The 21,451-nt window shown below is 37.3% G+C and overlaps 1 protein-coding gene across 2 annotated transcripts in view; it reads left to right on the forward strand.

Moving 5' to 3' along the window:
* lyst (lysosomal trafficking regulator) overlaps nucleotides 1–21,451 on the forward strand; it is a 140,045-nt gene that overhangs the window by 77,041 nt on the left and 41,553 nt on the right. For both annotated transcript variants that reach the window (XM_066678252.1, XM_066678253.1), the window contains exons 20-29: nucleotides 1,047–1,196; nucleotides 6,337–6,474; nucleotides 7,131–7,329; nucleotides 7,613–7,741; nucleotides 8,825–9,437; nucleotides 13,707–13,887; nucleotides 16,649–16,818; nucleotides 16,948–17,178; nucleotides 19,427–19,593; nucleotides 19,703–19,855. In XM_066678252.1, coding sequence (XP_066534349.1) covers nucleotides 1,047–1,196; nucleotides 6,337–6,474; nucleotides 7,131–7,329; nucleotides 7,613–7,741; nucleotides 8,825–9,437; nucleotides 13,707–13,887; nucleotides 16,649–16,818; nucleotides 16,948–17,178; nucleotides 19,427–19,593; nucleotides 19,703–19,855 — 2,131 coding nt within the window. The remainder of the gene's footprint in view (nucleotides 1–1,046; nucleotides 1,197–6,336; nucleotides 6,475–7,130; nucleotides 7,330–7,612; nucleotides 7,742–8,824; nucleotides 9,438–13,706; nucleotides 13,888–16,648; nucleotides 16,819–16,947; nucleotides 17,179–19,426; nucleotides 19,594–19,702; nucleotides 19,856–21,451) is intronic.

Consider the following 21,451-nt stretch of genomic DNA (forward strand, 5'->3'; position numbering starts at 1 on the left):
TTTTTTTGGACCCCATTGCAAGTAGCGTATCTACTCTCACAACAGTTCTTTTGCATTAAACAGAGCAGCCAGCTGGTTCTATGTGTTATTGCAGTCTATCCACTCAATAACAATTGGTTCTGTGGTGCAGCACTTTGCCCTGCTGTAAACGTTGGGCCTATTCTGTGATATCAGTTGGCCTGAAGAAGGCTAAAGTCTTTCCATATTTATGGTGAGATAACACCAATAAATTTTAACATTTTTGCCAATTATGAATTTCATGTTAAGTGAATTACATGTATTTGCTGAGTGTTGCTAAAATCAATAGAATTTTTGTGTGTCTAAGTGATCAGATAATACAGCACTATTTTTACACTCTCTAAGCAGCAATGTTCAAAACGAGCCTCTGTTTATTTTCCAGTGCAAGAATACATTAATTAGGCGTGAGGAGCAGAAAAGTAGTTTTTTTAATCACATCTTGATCTATTTCTTCTTTTTTCAAATTTTTGAAAGAATTTACTACAGTGCACATATTTCCAGGAATAAATCGTTGGTCATGTCCCTGTCTTATTAATGCTGCCAGGGTTTCCCGCGGTGCTTTAAAGTTAGGGCGGCCTTCTTGACAATTATATCCGCCCCCCTCCCCCCACCCCCACAATTCGTTTCATGCAATTTGTTCAGTTTTGTTATCAAGGCCTCTGATGTGTTTGAGCGTGCCTTTCAGCTATGTCCAGTGATCCGTGATTAATCAATCCATTGTAGAAAACACTCAATAATAAGAGATCCTTTACATTCTGTGACTCATTTAATGTGTTATTGCTCAGTTTTCAGTCACAAACACACATTCTAAAGTATAATCCAGTAGAAAAAGGCAAGCTGTGTTTTGTCTCTGAGTTCACCATGGCTGTGTGTACACAAGGTCAGTACATTTGCAGCCCATGCTTGTAAACAAACAAGAACCAGTGAATCACAACCGCCACAAACCACCCTCCGCGGTCAACAAAGGTATCATCTTGACTAATCTGTTTTCTGCGGGAAACCCTGGGTGCCCCTCTTGACTTCTGCAGACTCTGCTGGATGGCTGTTGCAGTGGTTCTGTTCTGACAGTGAGGCATGATGGTCAATGGCATCTGAATACTGAATCCACTGCTGTGGTTCAGGACCTCAGCCTGCTCTCTGAAATTCTGCTGGACTGGAAGATATGGACCAAAGCTCAGGTAAATGTGTTAACACATTTGTACATTTATATTGTAACAGTCACAAAAATGACCTGATATTAACCATATCTGTCACAATGAGTACGAAGAGACAGAGGTAGATGCAGGAAATATTTATCAAATTAAACATGATACAAACAAAGGCAAGACACAGGATTGAAAGGCAAATACAAAAAGGCACACCAATAAACATGAAAGTACATGGAGCGTGAACAATAATTAAACATGGAGCTATACAAGAATGGAAGGAAACACAATTTCTAGAGAGAAAAGTAGACGGGGTACCACTGTAGTGTGGGAACGGTAGTTGAATTATTTGTGCTTAATTGGAATTATTGTTATGGTTATTATTATTAACCTTTTTGTAGAGAATAATAATAATAATATACATTTATATTTAACTATTATAATTTTGGTTACAATTCCCCGCTAAAATGTGGGTTTATTCTCAGGATTTTCAGAGTCTTCTTTATGAACAAACTTTACACACATACAATATCACTTCAAATCATAAAGGATAATTTATTGGAATAAACAATAATCACTCATCATAGTACAATTAGTAAAACCTCACAGAAAAGATTAATGCATGTGATTAATGCCCCTCCTATGAGTCTTAATAATGAAATATGAAAATGATATCCGTTATGTATGACTAAATATGATCTAACCGTAAGGTAAGTTAACTAATACTCAAGGTGGATTTATGTCAAGGGATTTGTTAGGCACTAACTTTGAAAATGAGGTCTGAGGCTTACTTTGACATTGTCTCACCAACCAACAGACCCAACAAATCTGTTGAGTTGAAGCAGATGATCTGGACCTTGACTCTGTCCTGCACCACAGTTGGTACTAATGAGGGTGATGTTGGAAGAGGGACTGATAACCTCAGAGATAGACAGGACCGCTTCTGCAGGTTTCTCTTTAGCAGGAGTGACATAGTCAGGGTTCCTTATCCAGGTGAACAGATGATGTCACTGTTTTGGTTGGGAGTTTATACTGAAGTTGTCAGGTAGTTGATGTGCCTTGTTGGTCAGTTTCAGAATTGGTGTCTGGAGTCTGTGGATTTCTATATCATCTATCGACTAATCTCAGATGTGATTCCTTATTCTGGCCAATAATTATAAGCTTCACACACTTTATTCAGTCTTTAGTAAAAACGCTCCACTGGGCAATAAGAGAAAATAAAACGAAAAAACAATAAGTTGAAACTGACTCTGACTCTGAGTTGTTTTCTTAAAAGTCTTAAATATATGGAGCTCAGTATGACTAAGCCTAACGTTTCAGAACTGGTAAGAGTGTCGTCTTTACAGTTCCCATGTGCGTCCTTTCCTGAGTAAGCAAGAGAGATTCTCAGAACACACAAGCTGAGCTAAGAACTTAGAACTTGTTCTTTTTTTCTAGTCCTTTAGGGCCTCTTCCTTTCAGACCTTCTTCGAGCAAGTTAGAGCCAGCACAGTTTAGAATTGGCACGCTTAGAATTTATGGACTGTGTGTAGTTCCACCCTTGTGAAAAGGAGCTAGATTGGCCACAGTCCAGAGGCGGTGATCTCAACACAGAATGAAAGGGCTCTTAATATTATATGAGACTATGATGTGATTGGGGTCTTGAGCTCCACATGAGTTTACTCATTTTGCTTATGATGACAATAGCAGATAAATCCTATTTCATATTTTAGTGTCGGATTTCCTTTCTGGATGAATAAATTGAGTATGGATATACAAAGATTATTTTGAGTTATTAGAGATTAAATCATACACGTTTAGATAATAAATATATATATTATCAAAACAAGGGTTCTGTGAAGTATTGTTTTCCAGACTGTCCACTGTCAGACTGCTGTTTTCTCCCCGTTTTATTTATGGGTGTCTGATTTCAATTAAACATTCACGGAAAGGAAGGGGAAAGAGTGAGTTATCTGGTTTCTGGTTACCAGTTTATTAGGATTAAGGTCATAAACCACGAAACAAAGATACTTAATGTGAGGACAGCCCTTCCCATGCACATCATGGGGTTAACCTGGACCATTTATTACAAGTGGGTTTTTATAGAGAGTCACAATGATTGCTTCAGATTTTGGGAAGAGGAATTTTACAATTGCCAGGCGCCCATTTTATGACCTTTGGTCTCCAAAACTGATGACCCTGGGTTTGTCTATGTGGCATTGGTTGCATTCATCAAGGTCCACTCTCCAAAGCTTTGTGAATTATAGCAGCATTTGTCTGATTTTTGGAACCACCCGTTTTTTGAGTCTCGAAGGCAAGCAGTGATGATAATTCCAACATTTTTTGGATAATTATTAGAGTTCAAATCCAGGGACTAGTTCGCATTTGTGCGATTTTGCAAATTAGCCCAAAATCTAAGTGGGCGGAGCTCATAGGTCCTTGAAGCTGTTTTGTAGGGTCTGACGTGAGATATCAGGGGAAATAAAGAATTTCATCTATGTCACATGGGGTAGGAGATACGGACCTCAATGCATTGTATAGTGCCACCAGCAATCTAGGGCAGATTATTCTGAGCCTGAGTAGTGGGAATGTTTATTACCTGTTGACCAAATATAAAGTCAAAAACAAAAACAACAGGGCTCTAGCACCTTCTGTGCTTGGACCCCTAAAAAAGAAATCAGCTCATTATGATATCTGTATTATGTATCGGCTATCTGTCACCCTGCTTTTTAAATATCTGCATTGGCCATTAAAAAACCCTTATTGGTCGACAACTATTTGTGTCTGTGTAAAATGTTTAAAGTTTAAGGATTAATAATCAAGTCTCATTAAAATGAATGGGGATATCCCTGATTTAGCCCATTCTCGGTAAAAATAAATGTTCAAACCTTAGAAAATATTTCCCAAATCGCTTAGAACATTTTGCCAAAGCAACTACTCATGCAGAAAGCATGCTTTCAAGTCCATGGGGCCGTGTACCTTCCCTGATGCCAAACAAATTCTCATAACTCAACAACTGCTTTGTGACACAAATTGCTCAAATAACTCAAATATTTAAAGTTTAAATTAAGTTTCTCAGTGAATATGTAGGGATTTTAGAAGAAAATGTTTTGCTGAAACTGGCAGTCAAGCCATTTTATAGCTTGAGTGTTGATTTCACCCACTTGTAAGGCTCTCATGTATAATTTGTGCTTGAGGGGTTAAAGTTATGAAGAAAGGGGGCTATCATTTTGAAATTTGATGCAGCTAATCTGACCATGTGAATTGGTGGGCATAGCTTGAAAATTGAGCAAATTGGAGCAATTTGAAATTTTGTTTAAAGGTTTACAGTCACATTTCTATGCATTTATATTGCACATATCCAAAAGCTGTATAAAAGCCCACCTGTCATCAGTAAGAAGCATGAAACAGATTTAGTATGGCATTAATATCTTGAAAAATTGTGGTCTGAGTTAACCAGACAACAAATGTGTGAAATGTGCCTTTCCTGAAGGAAATGTGAGTGTGATTGTAATACTCTTATACAACCCCCCACTGGACCATACCATTCCATGTTAAGTCTTACCTGCCTCACGCATTTTTTTTTTTTTTTTGTTTAAAAGGAGCTTTGAACGTAACTTTGTCGATTTTTAATGTGGAACTGAACATTGGAATAAAAAGCCAGGTTTATTTTTTATGCGGACTGTTTGTATTTTCTGCACAACATAATCAGAAATGTATAAAACTCATCAAGAACTTAACATCTACTATGAGCTCATTGTAATATATGCACCATTTTAAGATGGAAGGGAAAATTTTTACAATAACCTCAATTTTTATAATCTGGTCACAGACATTACTGCAGTGAATCAATTTTTTAATGTATAAACTTGAAGTACATGGCTTAGGCACATTGGTTAAAATGTTTGTTTATTTATTTGTTTATTTGTTTTTTTTTTTTTTACTTGTTTCACTTAAAGTGATTCACTAAAAGAGAGTTTACTTTGGAGACTGACAATAGCCAAATTTCTATTCAAAGTCATTGTACCACTCTCCTCTTAAAATTTCACGTTGAAGATTCTGTATTGGTCTCAGTACAATAAGCCTAACTTACTGTGACGTTCAGTGACATTATTGTTATTTATTCATAATTAATTAACACATGGATCCCATGGAAGAGATTCTGTATAATATAAATTTCATTTTCTGGGCAAGAAAACTTCTGACATATTTTGATTATTGGGTGGTCTATGCCTTTTAATATCAGTCAGGTACAGGCCTAAATGTTGTATGGTATTAACCAAAAGTATTGTGAGGTTTTGGTCTATAATATTGTTGGTGACCCCTGACTACAAAAGTTGTTGTGTGGTATGTGACACATTACCTCGTGTAATGGACTCACCATTAATGTACTACTATCATTAATTGTCTACTGATTGTAAATTTAGAGGTATTTAGAAAGAGGGGGTTATTTCAACTATTTAAAGTTTAAATGAGGTTTCTCTGTGAAGGTATAAGATTTTTAGAATCAGTTGTTGTGCTTGCTAGCTTGTAGTGATGTAAATGATTGTAACGCAAAACAAAGAACAGAAAAAACAGCAGTATTGCCACAGGTAATGGGAAGCTCCATGTCTGCAGACTACTAATTGGTGGTCAAACTGACACCACATTTTGGAAAGAAAAACACATAGAGAAGTCTTCATGCAAAAGCACAAAAATCACAGGGGAAAAAATCTCACACACATACACACACACACAGCTCTGGTCCTGTGGTTGTGGGCTCTAGCCCTGCCTTAGTGACTGACTGAGAGGAGTTTGGAGTGTTCTTCCTGTGTCTGTATGGGTTTCTTTTGGCTGCTCCTGTATCCTCCCACAGTTCAGTAACGCATGTTGGTTGGTGGATTGGCTATTCAAAAATGTCTATAGAGTGAGTCTGTGAAAATGAGTTTGTTGAATCTTGCAGGTAAAATTGTCTTTTTTTTTTTTTTCTTGACACATAAATGCATATTATTGATCAGATAATATAATGTAATTTTGTGATGCATCTATCATTTATTTATCTTTAAAAATGTATTTATTTAATGTACAGTAATACTGAAAAAAATGTAATTCTATAACTTTACCATTACAATGATTTGTCTTTATGTAATGATAGCAATGATATACTGAGACAATAAGAGTTATTATTATTATTTTTTTTAAATACCTTTGTTAGAGTGGAGTGTGGGAAACACTTCTGGCTGCTTTAGAGATCCTCATTAGAGTGCACCATCCACAGCAGACGTTCAACATTCGTCAGCTCCTCAAAGCTCAGGTCGTTCACCGCTTCCTGCTCACTTGTCAGGTGCTACAGGTGAGACCCTGCCCACCTGGGGCTTTATGTCATCCTTTCCTTTTAAAATTGTAAATGAATCCCCATATCATCAGGACTCTGAATATCCAAGTCATTTGCTTTAGATTTTTAGGTGTAATAAATTTAGATGAGGTTGTGTTTTAGAGCCATTCCCAACCCAGTGTTTGGGGTCCATAAACCAGTGCCATGTTGAGATTTGAGAGTGAAAATTTGGAACCTTCTTGTGAGCCCTGTCGACTGGATTGAGAAAACGAGATGCAGGGAAAATGTCATATTACTTTTGTGGTTGGGATATGTAGCACAATTTAAAAACATTTAAAGATCACAAAAATGTTCCAGAATATAGTCTAAACTATTCCTAGAAGATTAGATTTTACTGCACCCAAGGGGCATGAACTCCCTATTAATTTCCTTCATATCTGATTAAATGTGTATGAGAAGTTGACTATGTAATTTTGGCTGTGTATTTTATGTTTTAACATGCCAAAGAGCAGAAATCTTTCCTTGCACCAATGCCCACCAAGTGTAGTATCACATTTCATCATAAAACCTTCAGTATGTCAATACAAGAGCCAAATCTGTATCTCAAGTCAAACTTTGTAGATACTTTGTTTTCTATTGTATCTGTATGACCTCTTTTAAACATTATATTACAGGAGAATCGGGACGAGCATCTCACCTCCATACCACAGGAGGTTTGCATCTCTTTTGTCAAGATCATCCAGGAAGTGCTGGGCTCACCCCCTGATCTGGACCTGCTGCGGTTGCTCTTCGATTTTCTTCTGGCTGTACATCCACCTACAAACACTTATGTGTGCCACACCCCTTCCAGCTTCTACTTCTCTTTGCACATCGGTGAGTGACCAAATGATTTAGAGGGAGGGAGGGTGGAATAAGATATTACCGTGAGAAATATCCCCATAGGAAAATGTTTAGTCTTTGAAAACAAAATTTAGCTTCTTCATCTTGCCACAGCAACAGGGCCATGATAAGACTGTAAGAAACGAATACAGAACAACTGAAATCTGAGGGAAATTGAAAATATTTTTAGGATTCCTGCTTTACCAAATATATAATAGCATTTTTTTGTACTGCCATGTTTTCTGATGCCTTATGTTTGTGTAATTATGTGTCTCAGATGGTAAACTGTACCATGAGAAAATTCAGTCTATGATGTTTCTGCGCCATTCCAGCAGTGGAGGGAAATCTGCCTGCATCTCAGCACACTCTCTCTCACCTACTACCTTCACTGAGATACAACCTGAGGGTACAGCACTCTTTAAATAAACCATGTGTGATATGTTTGGATTTGCATTGTCCCGTCCTGAATGAGAGACTGAAATAATTTATTTCTCTCACACCTTTTTCTGCATTCATTTTTCTCACTGAAGCCCCACACAAGAACATCTCTTATTGACCGTGACATCGTTATATCAAGTACAACATGTCAAAATTTGAACTTTCAACTCTTTGTGACAGCAGAGCACAGTTGAGATTTTCATTAAGAAGTGTATGAATGTTGGAATAATGTGGTATTTTGACCCAAAGAGTGATATTAGGTTAAATTTAGGCTAGTGTTGAATGATTGATGGAGCTTAATTATTGCCCTGTATCAGCGGTAAATACAGTGTGGGTGAGTGAAGAAACAACACCTCTCTGCTCTTTTAACATCCATGGATGTATTGCCCTTGAGCAAGGAAATTAACATCCTGTTCCTCCTCAGGTTCAGGAATATAGTTTACACTATACAGACAATAAAATCACATATGAAAAAGTAGTTGATAACACCTTTTAGAGGACATTTTAAACACTGGTGTTCAAGTCCCATCTGGGTGGAGTTTCCATGTTCTCCCCGTGTCTGCGTGGGTTTCCTTCGGGGTCTCCGGTTTCCTCCCACAGTCCAAAAACATGGAGGGTAGGTGAATTGGCTTCTCTAATAACTGTCCTGCTGTGTGAGTGAATGAGTGTGTATGTGAATGAATGTCTGTATGTGTGAGTGAATGAGTGTTAGCCCAGATATGGATTGGCGCTCTGTCCTAGGTGAAGCCCTAGAGCCTGATGCAGTCCTCCAGGTGGACGGTCGTTCCTGGTCGAGAGTACGCTGTGCCCGTTTGGCTGCCGCTTCTCGCCAGTGTGTGTGGATTGAGTGTTCTGAGCGTTCTGAGCAGTGTGGATTTTAAAGCATCCTTGGGTATCTAGAAAGGCGCTATATAGGATAACATATATACACACAGTATATGGCAAGAATAACCCGATTGAATTCTTGGAGCATTCAATGAAGCATCTCTATGTTTTCCAGTTGCATGTTAGTACTCTGGAAACTAATTTAATATTTCCACTTGTCCCATAGTGCACCAGCCTCTCTCCCCAGAACACGGAGCCCCTGACCTCCCTTCATGCTCTACTCCTTCTCCTTATACATCCCCTGTACTCACTGCCCATCAGCTCCACCGAGACTCAGCCAGATCAGCTGAGACTGAAGATGGTTCATCCCAGAGTACCCAGCAGGCCCTGGGCAGCACAGAGACACTGAAGAGAGACGAAGATGAGAATCTTCTCAGCAGCTGTGAGTCAGCCAAGACCATCTGTGACTCTCGGGAAGTTGATGAGGTTGAAGAGGCCCCTCACAACCCATCAGCCTCAAATAGTATGAAGGAAGAGCAAGAGGCTCCAGCAGATATCTCAGCAGAGAGTACTATCACAGAATCTGAGGAACGTGTATTTTTGTATGGAGAAGAAGCACCACAGAGACCAGACAGCCTAAAAGGCATTCAGTCGTTTCAGAGGAGCCAGAGTGACCTGGCAAGCTTGGGCCTAGCTTTTCCTGCTCAGAATGGTTCTCTAGCTATTACTCGATGGCCCAGTGTAACTTATCGCCCTGCCCCATCTGATGAATGGGAGAGTTACACATACTCTCTTGGCTGTGACAGAGCACACAACAAGAATGATCCCACTAGTGACAGGTAAGGCAAGGCAAGGTGAGTTTATTTATAGAGCACCTTTCGTACATAATGGCAATTCAAAGTGCTTTATAGAAAAGTACAGAAAAAACTGCAGTAGAAGGGTTAAAAAAATAAAAATAATAAAAGCCATTAAAATGCTATTACAACAGAATTTAAACAAATTACAATATGACAATTAAAAATAAAAACAATTAAAAAGCATTTCAAGTAGTATTACAACAAATTAAAATATAAAAGACAAATAAAACTGCAATAAATAAAAGGCATTTATTAAAATAGTTCTAAAAAAATAAAATAAATGTATCTACATCTCTAATTTATTCTAAGGGCCGTGCTACTCAAAGGCACACGAGAACAAGAAGGTCTTTAATTTGAAAATTGTAATATTTCGGCCAAATCTGGGGCAAGAATTTAACGTGACTTGACAGCGAGTCAGACACTGTGGGTCTTCTTTCAGCCTTCGTTAAGGCACCTGTTCAAATATAAAGCTGCTCCAGGTTGTGAGAAAGCACTCTAACTATGTACCAAGTTAATGTTAGTCTCTGTCCTTGGCCCAGTCTTCACACTGCACTGGGAAAAAAAAAAAAAAAAATATATATATATATATATATATATATATATATATATATGTGTGTATGTGTGTGTGTGTGTCTGTGTGTGTAAAGTTCCATAGTCTGTTGTTTGGGACATAGTCTCACTCTCTAACGTTAATGATAATCCAATAATCCAATGCTGTTCCACATGATTATGCAGTAGTAGTACTGCCTTATCTACAGGAATCAGCTTATAGCTACCTAATATTTTGGGGTGGGCTTTGACTCAGCATATATGCCCCCCCCAATGTCAAACTCCAATGTCATTGCAGGTGAATTTGCTCATTTTGGCAGATATAAATGTGAGAAACTGAAGCACAGTTTAAATATTAGGCCAATTTTCTGTATTTTTGAATGTTTGAACACAATGTTTGATGTTAATGGTGTATCTGGTGTTATGATGTTAAGCTACTGATTTAGCGATAGAACTGTAGTGGAAATAGTATGCACACGTTGCTGTGGCTTTAGCACTACATAGCGGAATCAATGATAATTCATTATTATTTTATTAATAATTAATTATTTAATTCATTTTGCTAAGCTCCATGTTTGGGAGCCATTAACTAATATGTAGTGTCCTTACCTGTCTTAGTTTTAGCTTAGACAAGTAGGCCATCTTCACATATCATACAGCAGAATTAGCTAGAATTAACTATTGTTAATGAATTATGCTCATTGACCCGCCGTGGGTTCTTGACTCTGAAATGGAATCTGAACTAGAAGTTATAATTCCATACAAGAAAGGTGCACACACAAACAAATAACCAAGGTTTGGTTTTATCGCACAACTGGTTTTATTAATAAAATGGATTACAGCGATATATGAGGGAACAGTGAGATTAATATATGAGGGAATTTCTCTATGATAATTATTGCCCTAAGTTCTAAGAAAGGCTATTGTTTATCCCAGGACACTTTCAGTACCAACCCATGAGCCATGTGAGACATGAGACCATGTGACCTTACGTATCCGGAGATGGACAGGGAGAATGACGCTGACGGTGCCTTCCGGCACAACTTCCTGGAGAATTGCAGACACGGGCCTTGTAGGTTGCAGCCGCGGACGTTCTTTTTCTCCCGAGGCTTTCAGACTCAGCCGTCGGGGCTGGTGGCGTTCTGAAGGTCTCTGTGGGGATTCTTCGTCGTCGCTGATCTGCCGCCTTGTGAGAGACAGTCCAAGCAGGTCTCTCCTGGGGCCTCATCTCAGAAGGTCATTCTGAGGGTGCTTGCGGCCGTCCTCTTCATGGCGTTGTCGTCCTTTTGAGGGTCAGACGTCTAAGGTTTCCTTCAGGCTCTGGATGTGGCGTTGAAATTTCGCTAGGGTTAAACTATAGCTTTTCTATCTGGACCACGCTTTAAAGGCCCAAGACAGTTTAAGAAAGCCATGAGTCTGACGCCTGCAGAGTCATTTAAAAAACTCAGGTCATTTTACTCTTTAGCCTTGAAAAAGGCTAAAAGAGATAACGGCCCAAGTGTCTGGAGCCTTGAAGTGAAGAGTCGAACAGCGGAGAAAAAGGGGAAGAAGCCCGTGTCGTTTGGCGCCACAGGTTTTTAACCAGAGTTTAGAAAACCCGCCCTGAATACCTGATTCGTCCTCAATGAGGGAGAATTGGAGCTTTTCTTGCTCCTGATTGGCTTGGTTTCCTGTACCTTGGTAGTGGCATCACATAGAATTTATGACACTTGACAAGACAAAGACTTGACCATCCCTGGTGAGTGAATATCCCAGGATTCTGAATCATACTTTGCAATATAAAAGATTATGTTAACACAAAGTAATATCATTCAGACAACCATGTTCTACATAATTATTAATCAACTACACACATAGTATGTGGCTACCTTGGTTCTACATAAATTCATATAAACATAAATTACTTTAAACACATGTAAATTAATCCCCCCTGTTTTGATTGTCCACATGGAATTAATTTCAAACAGTTGTGCACATATGTAACTTCAAATTGTTTTAAACCAATGGGAATTATGTTTTAATTAAAGTTAAACTGATCCTCAGGAGTGTCTCTCTGCATCCTGCTTTTGAGAAGAGTTCCATGATCCACCAAGACTCGGTCATAAACTTTCCTTGAAAGGACCTATAGTGTCAGTTTTATGACTCTCTGACACAGACAGCCAGGCACCAATTTGGGGCCAATTCTTTCTGAAATGCTTATCTTCAAATTCCAATCTTGCTTGGTGTGTCTCTGAAGCGAGCTAAAGTTTGGGTATATCAAATACTCTCGGAAAGTCACAATTTCTTACTAGAAATTAATACACATTCATCATATCATACTACAGAAGTTACTTCCGTTAATTAGAAAATTGTAAACTTGCATGTGTATATTGTATTACCATTTCTGGGGGGGCGATATAGTACAGGAGGGCCACGGAAATTTCCCTTCGTCTGAGGTGGGGAATGAGAGAAACTTTGAGAACGACTGGACTATAGTCACCTGATGATAGAGCTAAATAGATATGAGTGTCATCTGAATAATAATAATAATAATATTAATAATAAGTTCAGTTTATATAGCGCCTTTCACAGACCCAAGAACCCAAGTGTGTGTGTGTGTGTGTGGGGGGGGGGGGGTTGTAAAGACACAGAGAAGAGAAATGTTTTGAGCAGATATTTGAAATTTGAACAATTACAAAGGTCATGAAGAAGAGAGTTCCAGAACCTGAGGGCAGCGACGCTGAAGGACCTAACACTCAGAGTAGAAATTCTAAAAGAAGGCACAATAAGAAATCCAGAGTTAGAAGATCTAAGATAGTGGAGAGGGATAATATGAAGAAATAAGGTCAGAGAGATATGTAGGAGCCAGAGCATTAAATGTTAAGAGAAGAATTTTATGTTTAATTCTAGACTCTACAGATGCATAATGATACTCAATGCAATTGATAAAGTACATAACTATCTTCTTGAAAGACCCGAACAGTTCTCTATCTAAAATGATGATGTGATCGACAGTATCAGATGCAGCACTGAGATTGAGAAGCACCAGCACAGATATTTTATCGGTTTCCGAGTTCAGACGAATGCCGTTTAGGATCTTTATAAGGTCAGTTTCTGTGCTGTGATGTGGATAGAAACCTGACTGGAAGTCATCATAATAACAATGTTCATTTAAAAATTTGCTGAGCTGACTTTCTCGATAATTTTGCCTATGAAAAATTGAAATTATACTGAGCAGAAGTTCATTCATTCATTCATTATCTGTAACCACTTATCCAACTCAGGGTCGCGGTGGGTCTAGAGCCTACCTGGAATCATTGGGCGCAAGGCAGGAATACACCCTGGAGGGGGCCATTTAAATACTAGTGTAGTAAAATGGATTTGTACTTGAGGATTTACAAAGAGTAAAATCCATTCTCCTGCTGAAATGTATTACTGAGTAAATTAATAGAGTCTCATTTTTTTTTTTGTTTCATGTTTCTCATACTTGCAAAAAAAAGTGTGCCAATCAAAAACTAAAGGTTAATGATGACTGCCCTTTCTTAGACAGCAAGTATGAGGTATGTCATTTTTGCCCTGTGTGGGGTGTATCATTTTATGGAGCACATATTTCAGCAGGCCAATGCTGCTACTTTCAATTATGACCTTTCTTACATTGACAGAGTATTCGTTCAGTATTTGCTGTTTGACAATATTGTAATAATTGTATCTTGTATTCCTCAGGTCTGGTACAGAGGACTGCTTGGTACTGATCTGCTGTGGGCTGTATGAGCTGTTGAGAGGCGTTCTTCTCTTGCTGCCTGACCTCATGCTGGAGGAGGTGATGGACAAATTGATCCAGCCAGAAGCCCTCATTGTCCTGGTCAACCATTCCTCTCCGCCTATACAACAAGGGGTTATTAAGGTCTGTATACTATTTTCTTTCAGATCCTTTCTTTTCAGCTCTCAGATAGCTAGCAGTATCTTTTGATATACGTTTTGTATCAACAACAGCAGAGGCCATCTTAAACCATGTAATCTTCTATTGATAATCCTAAATCACTAAATTATTTACTTAATTCAGCATAGAATATAAAGAGAAAATGTTTTGTGTTTTAAAAAAAAAGTTTAATTTTCTTCCACTATGTTTAACTTAAAGCAGCACTAGGTAAGATTAGGTATTTTGGCTGTAGCTGTGTAATTCAGTGCTGAGCCCTTACAGGCCAGTGAGGCATCACTGTGATACTGAAGTTGTCATTTTAAGGCAAAAAATAATTCCTAGTGTTCATTTAATTTAATGCTCTCACCTGTATTTTGTTACACTTTTGGTATTATAGGGAACTGTTTGCTCAAGGGTGCCTAATATATTCCTCATCGCTAAATGTACCCTTTTATATCATCACACTATTCATTGTAATTCGCTATTCAGCGCTTAAGTGTAGTATGTTTTAAAATTAGACTGATCTAAACATAAGACTGACATCTCTCCATATTTAGCAAAAACAAAAAAGTGAAAATGTATTAAGAAAATTATAAGGCTCTCCTAGCTATATATTCAAGCTCAGTGGTAGACTTGGCTAAGACAAGTGTCATGATGTCAAGGGTAAATTGTGTGGGGCTGGAGTATTATTTTTATAAATACAGTAAATAGAGTAAAAAATCTGTATATTATTTTACCAGAAGTGTAATTGTGATTAATTAATTTATGAATTGCAGTATAATTTACTTATATTTCCATGTAAATTTATAAAAGTAATTTTCATAGTTTGTTTAAGCTGTACTAAATTCTATATACATTGTCTATACATTGTCTACAAGCCCTTATGTAATGGTCCTGCTCACTAGATATACAAAGACCATTACAAAAACCCATACAAAAACATAATTGAAATTGCTGGTAAGGTTATTTATTTTGTAGCTTGTTATGGATAATGCCGTTACATCTCACCAGAATAAATAAACACCATGTATTTTGAGATTTGCTATTCGGTATTTTAACACGTAACTTATCTGTTTTCTTATAGTAGCTCTGGTTTGGGTCCATTTCAGACTCAGCACATGATAAGTTTGTCAGGCTTGGATCATATTTGAATATAAATCTTGTGATTCAGGTCAGCTCTAATAAAGGGGTCTGGGGTAGTTGCCCAAGCTCTAATCTTTTGACCTGTTTTCATTTTTGCTGTATGCAGTGTTTCTGTTTCTGTGCAGTATATTAAGCATAAAATATAATAATATATTAAATATATTAGCTTATTTTTGATGTCAGCTCCTGGGAAAGTTCTTTCTCCTCTGAGGCTTTTACATCTTTTGCATATCTTATAGTGGCATTAAATTGTGTTTATACTTGCCCTGCCTAAGCAAAATTTCAGCGGTGCTCTTTCGGCCGCAAATTCACTATGAATATTCCCAGCTTTGCCTAGGGTTTTTTGCTCCTTATTTAGTAGCTAGGTATTCCTAATTGGCAGCATTGTCTCTTCCTGCATTAAATGTGGATAAGGATGAGCGATTGTATAAATTGTGCATTTTTTTTTAATTCAGCTGTTTGTTTCCGAGCTCACTCTCAGGAATGTCTTGTTTGAAATCAGAGCTTATCCCACTGTGTGGAATGATGCGATGGCATTTTGTATAGATTAAGTGTTTGTCTTTAGTTTTTTTTTTTATATATATATATATATATAAATAATACTTATTTTACTACTGTGAGGGACTATGCACCCAAAATGTTCACTGACCTTAAACCTGTGTTATGTGATGTGACAATGAACCTGATTTGATTTGATTCTATATGAGTTAAATTGATTATGATTTATTTTTTTTTTTTACTTTTCATTGAGGTTTTTTGTTTTTGTTTGTTTTTGGTTAATTTAGTTAATGTCTCCATCTGCGTTCATGCCTGATCCCTTTTAAAACCGTACTACAGTGCATGTGTCATCTGATTCTGCCCCATCCAGTCTGCCACATGGAAGGAACATGGAAGAGAACCTAAACACAATCACAAACCACACTAAGTTCAATCAAGCAATTGAGCAGCTTGTACCAAATAAAATACTGTTCACACTATTTGGACATGTTTTAATTTTAGTGAAGACTATACAGAACATAAAGAAGTCAAATGTAAACACTGACAAAAAACACAAGTTAATAACACTAAACTGTTTTAACACTTCACCAAGTATGAAAGCACAATCACATCACCAAATATGAACAGTGCATGGAGACTAACAAGCTCCCAGAAAAACGAGAACAAAATATCCCAACACTAATAGCTAAGCATATTTACAGCAAGCCTTGTCAGTGAACTATCATTCAGACGATGATCGTTATTGTAATTGAGGTAAAGTGTTCAATTATTCATGATGTTGATTTGCTGTCTCATCGCCCAGAGCTGCCTCAGTCCCTACATGAATTTCTCAGTACAGCCTCAGTTACTCTGCAATTAGGATTAGAATCTCACTTGTTGATAGTTGTAAAAACATTCTTTATTAATCTCTGTTATCCTTATCTTAAGGAGTGATGTTGCACCAGGTTGGCATGCTAGAGTCTTATTAAGTTTAGTCTCACAACACATAGAAATAAATCTACATGATATCTGGCTTTGTCTGGGGATCAGGTTTAATAATCAAGACACTGAATATTAATAAAGAAAGCCTTGCTGTTTTCTCTCACTTCCCACTGCAAAATTCTAGCTCCTGGATGCATACTTTAGTCGGGCCCAGAAGGAGCAGAAGGAGAAATTCTTAAGGAACCATGGATTTTCTCTACTGGCTAACCAGTTGTACCTGCACCAGGGTTCCCAGGGCATGCTTGAGTGTTTTCTGGAAATGCTATTTGGTCGGCCTGTGAGCCTGGAGGAGGAGTGAGTAACCATTCTCTTAGATTCATGCTCATTGTGTTTTTGGAGTTTGTAACTCACAATTGCCTGGTTAGCATTTATGACATAATACTGTAAAATTAAATGTGTTTAATTTACACTTTTCTCTTCCAGTCTGGATCCAGAGGATATGGAAAGCATTTCTCCCTTCAGAAAACGCTCAGTGGTGCCTATACTGGGACTGCTGGAGAACTCTCTGTATGATAACTCATTGGTCCACAATATTATGTGTGTACTGCTGCAGCTCCTGAACACATGCCCTAAACTGGCTGACATCCTGCTAGACCATGGCCTGCTCTATGTGCTTATCAACACACTGTCCACCCTCAATGGCCTGGAGAATGGGTAAAACCTACAATACATACAAAAAGCATTTATTAAATATCTTAAAACATATATTTAAAGTAAAAAAAAAAACCATAAGAGCCCAAAATGTTTGCCATAAAGCCAGATTATGAGAAATATTAAACAGACAAAGTAAACAACATGGAACAGTTTTTTTTACATTTCTTGCTGGATTCCATAATAATTTTTTTATTTAAAATTCCAATGTAATTTCAACATCACCACAATTAGTTTTTAACTTTTATTTCAATTTTGTACTGGAAGTGATAACAGAATTGGTTAATGTAACAAAGGATACTGGATAATGGACAAAGGATAATGTAACAAACGTTACTAAAGCATTTGAATATTTAAAAAAAATTGAAACATACCTTTTTAGAAACAAAAAATGCTTTTAAAATAAGCATTTCTGTGTATGTACTCACCAAGCAAACCGTTGTTCTGTAAACGAGGTCACATACACAAATTTACAAACTGTCATGTGAGTGCATCCAGGAAGATTTGTAAATATCACGTAGTGATATTACCATGGGCTCTTATGGGTTTACGTGGTGTTCACTATAGCATTCTTCCTAAAGTCTTCATTAGAATGTGGGTTTCTGCAAAGTTGTATCCTTCTCATTGGATTTCACCACAGTGAATAAGGTACACCAAATCAGACATGCATTTTCCTGACTTGCTGTTTTGCAAGATTATGAATGCACTGCTACTTTCAAATTTGTTATAATTTTATCCAAAGCATTCATATGTAGCATTAAAAAATATGGCGTCAAAAAGATTTTGAGTTTGTAAAACAATACTCACAAATGTAACAGACTTTGTAACTGAGTTTAAGCAACTACATACATCTAAAATGTAATTTGTAACTGTGTTTGAGCAACTACATACACGTAAAACTAAAATCCACAAATTATTGGAATGCACAAATTTAAAAAAACAAAAATAATAATTTAAATTCACAAATGTGTAAAAAAGATTTGCATTTGCAAATCAAGTGTCGTGAATGTGTGAATTGATACCTTCTCAAACAGCTTAAAATGTGCAAGAGCAGACCTTTTTTAAGGTTCGAAATGTGACAATGGGAGTTTTTGAATGAGGTGGAAAAAATCCACACATTCACCTTCTCTGCTGCGTGTGCGAATCTCTTCGCACCGTTCTTGAACCGGTTCCATTCCTGATTCTTGGAACCTTGGTACTTTCCAGTGAAAAACTCTGACCAACGCACATGGCATTGCGCCAGCCAACTGCACCAGAAATAAATAAAAACGGGGCGTTTTCTGTTTTTTTTATTTTTTTATTTATTTATTTGTTTTTTCCCTATTATTTAATTAACTGAAGCATTGTATATGACAAGCTCTACTAGGCGATAATGCTGTATATGCTCTGAGCTCTTAGTTACGTTTCTCCAATGTTCACACGCAGAATGTCTCTGAGATCGGCCACAGTACCCACCCGCTCATGACGTATTCCTGATTCCCCTTTAAACGTGTAGAAACGCGGTGTTCACTGGAAAGAGCCAAGGTTCCAAGAATCAGGAACGGAATCGGTTCAAGAACCGGAGTTCATTTGGTGGAAAAGCACTATGGTTGACAGCAACAAATCAGTGTTCCGATTGGTTGAACAAACCTCGCAATGTAATTGGTCCAGCTAAAGCTTTCCTATTGGTCCATCAATTGGCCGTCAAAACAGGGTCTAAAATCCGCAACTGCAAAAAGATATTCACACATGCAAATATTTTTTACACATTTGTGAATTTATATTATTATTGTTGTTGTTGTTGTTATTTTAAATTTGTGCATTCCAATACATTTGTGGATTTTAGGTTTACGTGTATGTAGTTGCTCTAACGCAGTTACAAATTTCATTTTACATGTATGTAGTTGCTCTAACGCAGCTACAAAGTCAGTTACATTTATGAGTATTGTTTTACAAACTCAATCTTTTTAACCCTTTTTTGACTCTATATAAAAATAAGAAGGGATTCACAGTCAAAGCAATAACACCTTGCATAATCTGTTTCTTAATGTTTTGTTTTTAAATTGCTTATAAATGTAACAAGTCAGGTTAAAAGAAGTGGATCCAGACCTGCAGTATTTGTCAGACTGAGGTTTGTGTTTTTGATGCAGACCCAAGTGCAAGTGGAGTGTTCACACTTGTCAAACAAAATATATATATATATAACCAAAAAAAAGATTCTGGCCATACAAATAAAGAATTCTAAGTGGAACACATATACTTCCTTTTACAGGATGCCTTCAAATGATTACAAGCTGCTTGTGTGTGATATCCAACAACTGCTGGTGGTGGTGACTATTCATGCATGTAGTTCCTCTGGCTCCCAGTACTTTCGCATCATTGAGGACCTCATCACCTTGCTGGGCTTCATGCAGGGCAGCCAAGTACGCCGCACTCAGGGTAAACAATTCAGAAGTTACTAATCCTCATTTTGATGATTTAACATCTAAGATGTTTTATACTAGAACTATGTAATTAACACAAGTATACTGTTCCTTCTGCTCACTAGAAATGGCGATGGCCCTGCAGTTCCGTGTCCTACAGTCGGCCATTGATTTCATTAAGACAACAGCCCATCAGGACCCACAGAAAATGAACACTTCTGTCCATGTGCCTACTTCTCCACACCATGCTTTCCATCAGAAACGCAAAAGCATTGCTGGTGAGTACTAGCATTTGGCAGATTTGGCATCATGTATGCTAGAATGATAAAGTCGATCCTCATTTCCAGAAAAGTTGGGACACTTCCTAAAAATGCAGTTAAAAACTAAAAAATTAATTTGTTAAATTGCTTGAACATTTATTTAACTGATAAAAATGCAAAAATTACATTGTCAATATGTTCACTGATGAACCTAATTGTTTTTTGTAAATATACATACTGACCAACACACTTAAAAAATGTTTGGACAGAAACAATAAAAGACTGATTAAGGTTATACAACTTATACAGTCCTGGAATGTTCCACAACTAGCAGTTTAATTTGAAACAGGTGAGGTCATGAAGATTGAGTATAAATGAAACTCAAAACTTATTCTGTGCAAAAAAAAAGCCTGGGTGATGGTTTACCCAATTGTGCCAAGTATAATGAGAGAATTGTCAGTCACCAAAAAGACAATGTTTCTCATTGCAAGATTGCAAAGGATAGGTCTTTCATCATCCACATTATTATATAATGAAAAGATTCAGGGTGTCAGGAAATATCTTGATGTGTACAGGCCGAGGGTGGAAACTGCCACTGAATGCGCAAGATTGAGGTAATATTGCGCAAGGTAATATTGTTTGAGAAACCGCCACACTACTGTGTTGGACATAGACATATGGACTTGTACTTTAAAAAAATGTATAAATAATAATAAATGTCTCTTAACACTGTCCACCACTGCATCTTTAAATGCAAGCTTAGGCTGTTGCGTGCAGGGTAGAAGCAATATATTTTTAACTTTGCACAGAAATGCTGAGAGTCATCTGAGAATGACTGAAAGACTGTGGAAACATTCTGTGGTCAGATGAGGACATTATTCAACTTGTTTTGGGGAAAACAGAGGTTGTATTCTACATGCCAAATATGAAAAAGACCATCCATTGTTTCATTGTTTCATGTTTCATTGTTACCAATGAAAAATGCAGAAACCAGCATCTGTGACATCATAGGCATGCATCAGGGCCCACAAACTGTATTTTTATCAGTTAAATAAATGTTCAAGCAATATAACGAATTCATTTTTTTTTGTTTTGTTTTTAACTGCATTTTTAGAAATTATGCCAAATTTTCTGGGTGGTCTACATTTAATAATAATATGCAATTATTTGTCATTGTACAACATGCAATGAAATGTGTCTTCCACATTTAACCCATCTGTGGCAGTGAACACAAACACAAACTCGTGCACTAGGGGCTGTGGACACACACCCAGAGCGGCGGGCAGCCATCCCTGGCGCCTGGGGAGCATTTGGTGGATTATATTTGTATTTTGGATAGATACACTGCTATCAAGATGATGTCTTTTCCAAGGAAATCTATGTCTGTCTTAGCAGAGCAATGCTAAGTCTTAATTTGCTGTGTTTGCTGTGATTGAAGTGTTGTTATACAATGTGTTTTGTTTGTTTATTTTCAATAACACTGTATAATTTACTAGAACACAGGCGTTTTAAGAAATGAAGTCAGGAGCCAATGATGAAAGTAGTTTTGTTTTGCTTGGAAGCTCATATTTTGTTTTGGATTGTTCCTAATGTTTTGGGGTTTTGCTATTGTTA

The sequence above is a fragment of the Hoplias malabaricus genome, chromosome 8 (genome assembly GCF_029633855.1).
Source record: "Hoplias malabaricus isolate fHopMal1 chromosome 8, fHopMal1.hap1, whole genome shotgun sequence".
NCBI lineage: Eukaryota > Metazoa > Chordata > Actinopteri > Characiformes > Erythrinidae > Hoplias > Hoplias malabaricus.